The sequence below is a fragment of the Pholcus phalangioides genome, unplaced genomic scaffold (assembly GCF_987345545.1).
Source record: "Pholcus phalangioides strain wild (caught in Gottingen) unplaced genomic scaffold, Ppha-v1.0 ptg000015l_1, whole genome shotgun sequence".
NCBI lineage: Eukaryota > Metazoa > Arthropoda > Arachnida > Araneae > Pholcidae > Pholcus > Pholcus phalangioides.
Genome location: NW_028301608.1, coordinates 27,557,013 through 27,566,807, shown reverse-complemented (window position 1 = coordinate 27,566,807; position 9,795 = coordinate 27,557,013). Strand labels below are relative to the sequence as shown.

The 9,795-nt window shown below is 33.9% G+C and overlaps 1 protein-coding gene across 1 annotated transcript in view; it reads left to right on the top strand.

The window, feature by feature from the left end:
- The first annotated feature begins 339 nt into the window (after window positions 1-339).
- The window catches only part of LOC149075760 (tetratricopeptide repeat protein 28-like), a 38,759-nt gene continuing 29,303 nt past the window's right edge, over window positions 340-9,795 (top strand). The window contains exons 1-6 of the mRNA XM_089243264.1: window positions 340-571; window positions 3,994-4,248; window positions 4,956-5,103; window positions 6,878-7,150; window positions 8,131-8,289; window positions 9,095-9,537. Of these exons, the coding sequence (XP_089099390.1) occupies window positions 542-571; window positions 3,994-4,248; window positions 4,956-5,103; window positions 6,878-7,150; window positions 8,131-8,289; window positions 9,095-9,537 (1,308 nt within the window). The 5' untranslated portion in view covers window positions 340-541. The remainder of the gene's footprint in view (window positions 572-3,993; window positions 4,249-4,955; window positions 5,104-6,877; window positions 7,151-8,130; window positions 8,290-9,094; window positions 9,538-9,795) is intronic.

Sequence of the window (9,795 nt, the reverse complement as noted above, 5' to 3'; positions counted from 1 at the left end):
ATATAACGACAACTATACGTTTATCAAAACACTAATGAAATATTGCTGTTTATTGAATAAATTATTCCGCATTATAAACAATATAATATCTCCCTCCTATTGCTAATCCATACCAAGTGGTTTTGTTAACCCCTTCGCAATCAAATGACGATAATGATGACGAGCCTTTGTTCTGGAAGAAGACTGTAATTACCAGTTATGCAGTGCTAGTTATTACCTTCCAGCAGCGGCGGCTCTCATTCCTGGCATTCCTTCAAGGTTTTTATCAGCAGCTGCATCCCCATTGGCTCACTCTGGCATATTTCGAGGTGCAGGGGAGGGAGGGAACAAGAGAAATTTCTCTTTTATTTTGATTTGATTGTGACAGTCGTGAAAGTTATGTATTAGGGGGTTTGCGATGAAATACTTTCTTTGTAATTTCCTTTTTCCCCCCTCGAAATATAATTAATTGCATGTAATTTATTAATATAAAAATTAACTTTAGCTTTGGTGATAAACGGCGAGAAATGAACCCGGCCTATCATTCGGATGAAGAAAGCAAATGGAAGCATCCACCCGGGATACAGAAGAGGTTATAAATTATTATATATTTATTTTATGTTGTAAAAAAACAATTATTTTTCATCACTCCAAAGTGTTTATGTATTCAGTGGATTGATGTTTATTGATTGTTCAATAATCAGAGCCTATCAATGGCTTAGGCATGTTTGAATGTACTAAAAGCTCTTTAAATTTGAGCTCCATCCCTTATATATAAGTATTAGTCATTTTTTTAAAAGAAAATTGTGAGTACATGGTTGTTCAATGAGCAAAAAGTCTTTTCACCTTAATTCTTTGAGCTTTGAACACAGGTAAATAAATCATAAACATTGACCTTGAAATTTTAATCTCTATAAATCAAAGAGGATTGCTTAAAGTTGTTTTTTTATCAGTTTTATCTCCAAGAAAAATGTCCCGATATGTTGTTTATTCTGTGTTTTTAGAATTCAATATCTTACACGGATATGCTGGAATCTCTCGTCTTAAACAAAAATGGACTGAATGAAATATTAGGATATAACTTAAAGAGTTGTAAAGGAGGCCCGTGGACAAAGTGCTATATACCATGACCTGGGTCACCAGATGGCTTCCTTTTTATTGTCATTCCAAGTGTCCTACATTTTAAGAAATTTGTCATTTTGCCCTCGTTCTTAGATTTTTGAAATTTTTCTTTTTCACCCGAGGAATGTTTTTTCACTCTAAAACATATATGTCCCTGCCAAAGCATGAAATAGGCCAATTTTGTTAAATATTGACCTAGGTCAAATTTGTGAAGTGGCTGGTGGTAACGACTAATGTCTGATAACAAAAGACATGATTCGGGATCATCAAGTTGCTGTACTTTTTCATGATAATTATGTCTATGTTATTTATGGCAACCCATCAAACTGCAGGCGCAATGCGGTAATCATTTTTTTATCCAAAATTTGGCTAAAAAAACTATATGCTTATATTATTTTTGTTATTTTATTTTTCTTTCAAATTTTATTTTTTTCCCCTCTCGTCACAGAGTTAATACAGTACAGCTAGCATTTATATAGATATGTATCACATGTTGGCGATTAAAAAAATAAAAGACTTTGCACCTACTGTAGCTGTTTTACATCAGCACATCAAGCTTTGGCCAGGGATCTCCGACCATTTTGCCAAATGGCCTGCCAAAGTCAGAATCATTTCTGCAATTCAGACTTTGGTCAAAACTCTTTGTCACTTTGTGAAGTGGCTGGCCCCGTCGCGAATTATCCTCACTTCAGGCTTTGACAGTACCATATATCTACTTTTCCCCCACACATTTTTATGCGCTTTGACCAGTTGCCCTCAAAATTAAAAGAATACAAAACCCAAGTTGTTTTCAAGCAAGGCAGATGCCATTTTAACTATGGCTCAGCTTGCACTGTGATAATATGAAAAAGACAGTGCTGGAATCAATATATGTGAAATGCATATGAAAAAGTGCTGGAAGAACAAAATCGCTGCACCTATTTCAAGAATACCATTATTTGCTGACCAACAGCTGATGTGGTGTATTGAAGTGGGAAAGGGGGGGGGTGTTACCTCTTTCATTCAGAAATAAAGAAAATGGGATGCAAACAGCACTCAATGCCGATTTCCTATGGCAAAATCTGGTGAAAAAAAGGAATAAAATAATGCATTGCTTGTTTAAGAGAGACTATACACACACACAGTGTCTGACCTTATAGGCCTATATATATATACAGCCCTGTCCCACTATCCAGCATCCCCAAAGCAGAATATGCGAAAATCTGATGTATGTTGCAGAACAATTGGTGCTACTGCAGAATAATATAGAAAAATTTAAAGAAAAATGTAAAAAACACAATCATAGGAATTGCAGAATATTTCCAGTCAGCTGAGGGCTCGCTGCAGAACAATGCAAAACATTCTGCTTTGGAGGCCTAGCATATGTATTTAAATATGCTGCATATATGTGCAGTGTATTTATGGGTGCTTAACAGGCCCAGAGCGACAACTTCCGAGGGGCAGCGAACTTCACGAATGAGTGGTCAAAAAAATTAATAGAATGGGAGGAGGAGGAGGCTTAAAATTTATTTAGCGGACAGGCCGTAAAAACCATAAATCTCACCCTGACAAGACCCTAAAGTAGAGTATGTTGAAAACTATGAGATACATTGCAGAACAATCTCTGGAAGAATTTGAAGAAAAGTGTAGAGAACACTATTGTGGGAACTTTTAATGCAGAACATTTCTGATCAGCTGGGGGCTTGTTACAGAACAATGCAAAACATTCTACTTTAGGGAGTCTAAAGACATACAGACTAGGTCAGTGAATGTGTAAGCATGTGAGTTACCAAAAGAGTGATAATGACACAGGCAGATAATGACACTCCCTCCACATAGTTATGTGGAGGGAGGTGCAAGCAGATCATAGCACAACGAGGAATGAGTGACCAAGAAAATCAGTGTCGAATGGAAGAAGGGAAATCATAAATCTGCCTCTGTGCATATGTAGAGCATTCCCAGAATTATCATTGCCTGAGCCGAAACCAGTGGGGGCAGGGTAAGTTTTGAGGTGAACAATAAACTAAAATTATCAGCATTTAAAGGGGAGGGGGTGGCAAATCATATTTATCCCCTCTGACAGATCCTAGTTATGGCCCTGGCAGTAGCACTGTGGTTAAAGTGATAATTTCACAATATAGTTCACCAACACCATTCTCACACTAACCCTAACAACCAATAATGGAAAAATTCTCATTAATAGCTGTTATTTACTGAATAAAAATATATGAACATACCTTGCTGATGGAGTAAAAACAATGTTCTGACTTATGTAACAAAATTAACTTTGAGCTTTTTTAATCAAGACAAAAAAAAAAGTGTCGAGACAAATTTACAACTATAATTGCTGAATATTATATCTCAAAATCTCAGCATTTTCAACATGCATCAATATATCACCAAGCTATATTACCAAATTAGAAATGTTATCTCTATTCTGTAAGTGTGTCCTGTACCAGTTACAGATTTTGGTTTTGGGTATTGTGGAAGTTTTCATATGTATTCGATGAAGTGTTGATGTCTATTTTTATGAATTTGAACAGACCCAAACAAGAATTTCGTGAAATTGAAAGTTTGTAAATAGGAAAGATGTTCAATAAATGTTTCATTGTTTGAAACCAGAAAACATTCATTGAAGCATATGTGTTCGTAAAATCGAGTAGTGACTGTATCATCATTTGAATCAAGTTTTGAACAAATGTTGATACATTCAACTAAATAGTCTAATATTAATAGTCAACTAAATGTCAACTAAATTAAACACTAATTTAATATATATATATATATATATTTTGTTATTCAACAAAAAATATGTATAAAATATAAAATATTGCCTTTATACTAATTTTTAAAATTGTTTATAATTTATGTTCACTCTTATTTCTCATTTTTTAATACTTTTGTTATTTACAGACGGATGTAAGCTTTGAAGCAGCGGCTCCATCAAATAAGACATTATTTCTCGAAAAAGTTCGACAGTCCAATGCAGCCTGTCAAAGTGGGGACTTCTCTGCAGCCATCAGGCTGTATACAGAGGCTATTGTTTTGGATCCTGGTAACCATGTGCTCTATAGTAACAGATCTGCAGCATATATCAAAGTTGGGAAATTTGCTAGAGCATTACAAGATGCTATTAAAGCCAGGGAACTTCATTCTAAGTGGCCAAAGGTGAGTCTTATCTTGCAACATGGCATTGTAAACTTTTACCAAACATGGAAAAAATTACTGATTATAGCAGTTATTCTTAAAAAATTGTGTTTTGGCAAGAAATAAAGGGCTACCATAAATCTGCAACTGATTAAAATTTATTTCACTAGAAAAAAAGTATGTGTATTTTTAATAATTTTCGCAATGTAATTTATATAAGTGAAATAAAATTATCTCCATCCTATCAATTTTGGTTAAAATTGTAGATTTGAGTATGTGTCATTGGAAATACGGGTAGAATATAGCAGCCTTATTTTTTTTCATCTATTCGTGTCTTTGAGATGCAACTCTCACAGGGGAAAACATTTTCCTTGCAAGAACATAACATTGAACCTTTCAAGCCTCATTAAAGTGTCTGATTCATATAATATTCTTAAGGACAAGACAGTGTAAATGTTGAGTGATGTAAGTCAAGGGGACATAAGTCTGGGTATTATTGTATAGACCAGGGCTGTGTACAGTTTGTAAGTCTGTAATAAGGCTGGTCATATCAGCTTGAGCAGGTACATATTGATTTGAAATGCAGTTTTATTTTATTCTTTTTCCACGTGGCGAGTTGTTTTAGTACCCTCTAATACCAGTTATATTTTTCTACCTGTGAGAGCTAATGCTATTTGCGAAGGTACACAGTTTCTGCGATTTTGTTATAATATATTTTTTTATTCTAGGCATATTATCGCCAGGGTGTTGCCTTGCAGTGTCTTGGACGTCACGCAGATGCTTTGGCAGCCTTTGCATCCGGATTAGCACAAGACTCCAAAAACCTTCATCTCTTGGCCGGACTTGTTGAAGCGGCTATGAAGTCCCCGCTAAGAGGTTTTTGTTTTTCCAATATTTATAAGTGCATAAAAAAAATTAAGTGAATGGAAATATATTTTTAAAATTTAGTTAACTTTTTGCTGATTGCAAATAATTTGTTTTTTCAAATAATATTTTTTTAGAATTAACCCTAATTTTCAAACTTATTTCTTCATATAACATTTGATATTACCCACACATCTGTTGCCATCAAATTATAATAATTTGTTACTTATACATTCATAAAATTTGAGTTAAGATTGAAAAATAATTTAGGAAGCTATTGGTGATAGGCATAATATGCAGGGCGCAGTAGCCCAGGTCGATAAGATACTCGCCTAAAGTACCAAAGGATGTTTAGAGGTGTCGCGAGTTTGATACCCGGTTCGTCCTTGTCAGAAAACTTTCCTGACACAGGGGTACAACAGAAACGGCAATGCGACTGCAGAAAAAATTGCTACCGCAGGGAGTTCCTCATTGAGGGGTTAGTGCACCAATTTCTCAATGAGTATAAAAAACAAGCTTGCCATTCGGAATCGGCAATAAATTGTAGGTCCTGGTCTAAAATTAGCCCTCGTGTGCAGAAAATTACAGTGGTGCGACAAAAATGATCAAAGGCATAAGCAACCAAAATGGTGAATATATTGATTGAGAAAACTGAGATACTATATTTTACTGCATACTTTTATGACCTCCATGGTCTTAGTCAAATCTTTAGCTTTTTTTAAAAATAATTCTACTGATCAAATTTTTTTCTCATCATAGCATGAACTATCAATATCAGGATGAATCTATTTCCTGATTTTTATTTCTCTGTTGATGTTATTTTCATCCCTTTTTTAGATGGCTTTAAAAACAGTTTATGTACTTGCTATGAGGAAGGCATTGCAGGGAATTCTGAAGTTGGTGCAACCTTCTTCACGATAAAATTTGTCCAAAAATTTCAAATCTTATATTTTTTTCCTTCATTGGAAGCACCTTGAATTTAATTTTGTGTTTCCAAGCTATTTCTTTGATATATTTAAATTTCAAACAAATCAACAGCATTTAGGGGCCATTCAAGTATTACGTAAGCAGATTTTTAGCCATTTTTGACCCCCCCCCCTCCTCTCCCTTGTCAGCAAAATTTCGTCAGCAGCTTAGAATATTTCATATCTTCAAAAAAGGGTAGTTGATGATGTAAGCAACCTTCAACCCCCCCCCCTGTCATCAAAAGTCATCAAATCCGTACCCCCCCCCCCTTCGATGCTGACATAATACTTGAATGACCCCTTACCTCTAACTAAAATGGTCTCTCTAAAAGTGGCTAATTTTTTTTCTACCTGTAAGTGATACTGCGATTTTTAACCTTTGTTTGTGTGCCATCTCCATGGATGTGTTAATCCCACTTTTTCCTTCCTATTCCCCTCTATTTTATATATTGTGCACTTATGAGTGCCTATATCTGTCATTATGTTTCAATTTTTTCACTATCGTGATAAAACTTTTGAGATTGAGGAATTTTCAAAGAAATGTTCCGCAGAAGACATGAAAGTGTGTTAATTTGCATTTAGAGTTGAATGCAGGGAATTTCGTTTCTTCAAGATACGAAGTTTATCAAGGTGGACTAGAGTTTCTACTGTACCTGGATTGGATTTCAGTCATTTTCAATTTTTATTATTATTTTCAGTTTGCTAGTGCCCTACATTTTCCAAAACCCTTTAATTTTATTTCTTAATAAGAAAAATATGTATATTTTTTGTATTATACAAAACATTGTGTATTAAGATACTGTTATTTTTGTGTTTTGCAGCAACACTTGAGCCAACGTACAGGCAACTACAAGCTATGAGGTTGGACAAGTCACCTTTTGTGATAACGTCTGTGGTTGGACAAGAGCTCTTGGCAGCTGCACATCATGCTGCAGCTGTGGTGGTTTTAGAATCAGCTTTACGTATTGGGACATGCAGTTTGAAGCTTAGAGGATCTGTTTTCTCTGCTCTCAGTTCTGCATATTGGGCTCTTAACAGCTTAGATAAAGCTATTGCTTATATGCAGCAGGACTTGGCTGTTGCTAAATCTTTAGGTTTGTTTGAGTTTTATGTATCTATATATGCTTCTATTTTCATTATAACAATTTTTTATCCTTCCCAAATCTAAATAATTATGCAAACAGAAAATTGCTTTGTACAAAGAAAGTGATTTTAAGAATCAATGTTTACCAAATTAAGTTCATTTAGATTGTTAGTGAAAGTAAAAAAAACAACCCTAGTTTTTTTCTTTTTAAGAAAGGTGGTGAATTTTTAAAAAAACTCCCACCGAATTCAACTAAAAATCAGGGTACAATGAATTACTTTTGAGCTATTAAAAAATGATTATATTTTGTAAAAAAATTCTATTAATATTTCATCAATATATATATCAATATTTATTGATACATAATAACATGAGCAAGTTATTCAATGAATTTTTTTTTGCAATTGCTATTTCATTATGCTTACAATTGGATTTATAGATATGAGGTAAGTGTTCTTATGTTAATGAAGAAATAACTGTGCTTTTTTTTACCTGGCCTCAACATGTCCACACACACACAGTAAAAATTTCATCCCGATATTCTGAGTATGACAAATTGACAACTTTGACAAAGTACCGCGTGGTGAATGTCAACTCCTTATTTATTATTACATCTTATCTAATTTTACCAAAAGTTTGAAAAAAATGAATTGCATGAAAGCAAGTTACTTGCTGTTATTCCTGAAAGTTATGAATTTTTGGCAATTTTATTGAGCTTTTTTTGAAAAAGTTTTTTTTCTAGTTTACAACCGATCACTCATACACAAAGGAGAATTACATTTTTTGAAACAAACATTTGATTCAGTGCATTCGCTTTACTGTGCATGAATTTTTTTATAAGTTATTTACCCCATCAGAAGTCATTTATTAATTACCAAATCAAAGAAAATAAAATTTCATATAATTTTATGTTCGCACACCTTTATCATAGTATATTATATTCACTGACTTAAATATGGTTTAAGTCTTTCGCATTGTTTTGAAATTAAGGTGATCAAGCTGGTGAATGCCGTGCTCATGGGAATCTTGGATCTGCCTATTTTTCCAAAGGAAATTACAAAGAAGCTCTTACAAGTCATCGCTATCAACTTGTCTTGGCCATGAAATGCAAAGATACATATGCAGCAGCTATCGCTCTTACTAGTTTAGGTACTGTAAAAATGATTGAATTTTTTTTTTGTTATTCATTCATCATCAAAATTTTTTGTGTTTTTTTTCAATTTTATCAAGTGTATTGATAAAAAAAAAATTATTCCTCAAACAGTTGCTTTGAGTCATCTGTTTTAATTAAGTTAAAAGTGGTTTCTGTTTATAATTTTTAATTAAGAGGCAAAAATCTGCGCTATTCTCTCTCATACTGCATCAAGAACATTCATTGATTAATATGTTTTATTCAGTGCATAATCTACAGGATGTCAATAAATGCACACAGTATGCTGCTATTAGCATAACCCAAAACAAGCATAACTTTAACATAAATACTTTAGGACCATACATAAACACGCATCACGTATTCCGGCATGTACCATTTCATTAGAAATTTCCCAGAGGAATGTTTATGACATACATGTCTACAGTTGAGTAGTAATGTACTGTTACTAATCACACAAAATAAGTTTGCATAAGCACATCACAGTGTTTTTTGGTTTTTTTAAATTTTGTTTTTGAAGGTTTTAGAAAACATTGTTACAGTAACCCATATTTACACTATGCCACCTTGTAATGTTTATCAGATATTTTATGCTGATTAAAACCCTTGTTAAAAATTTATTGATATTAGAATTTAGGTGAACTTACCTGTTATATTGTACTTTCAGCATATCATGCTTTTTTTTTTCTCCCAACAAGTTCAATGTAATGAGGGTCTACTGTATTTATTTTTTTGTATTATTAAATGATACTCTAAGAAAAAATGATTATTAATGATTTCTGATTGCATTTTTTTATATTTCAGGGCATGTATATACAGCTGTTGGTGATTATCCCAATGCTTTGGCAAGTCATAAGCAATGTGTACCATTGGTGAGACAATTAGGAGATCGTCTACAAGAAGCTAGAGAGATAGGAAATGTTGGTGCAGTTTACCTAGCCATGGGTGATTTTGATCAGGCAGTTGAGTGTCACCTGGAACACCTCAGACTTGCAAAACAGTTGGGCAACAAAGTGGAGGAAGCAAGAGCTTATAGCAATCTAGGGTCCTCTCATCATTACAGGAGAAATTTTGAACAAGCTATCACATTCCATAACCATGTTCTCACGATAGCACAGGAATTGGGGGACAAGACTATTGAAGCTCGGGCATATGCTGGACTAGGTCATGCTGCGAGGTGTATGGGGGACTATTCTCAAGCAAAAAAGTGGCATGAGAAACAGCTAGACATGGCTTTAAGCACAAAGGTAAATAAGATTGTAACCAAGCATGATTTAATTTCGTGAGAGAATTCTTTTTCATCCCCATTAATGAAGTTAATAAATATAAATAACACAGTTGTGACCTTATTCTACCTTCATTTTCTTAAAGTTTGATGAATTTTAATATTGAAATGTGTTATAGAGAAAATTATATAAATTGCGGTTACTGTAAATGGGAGAGGTGGAATTTTTACAACATTTATATTAATCAGGATAGGCAGGTTTTTGACACATGGCACTGTC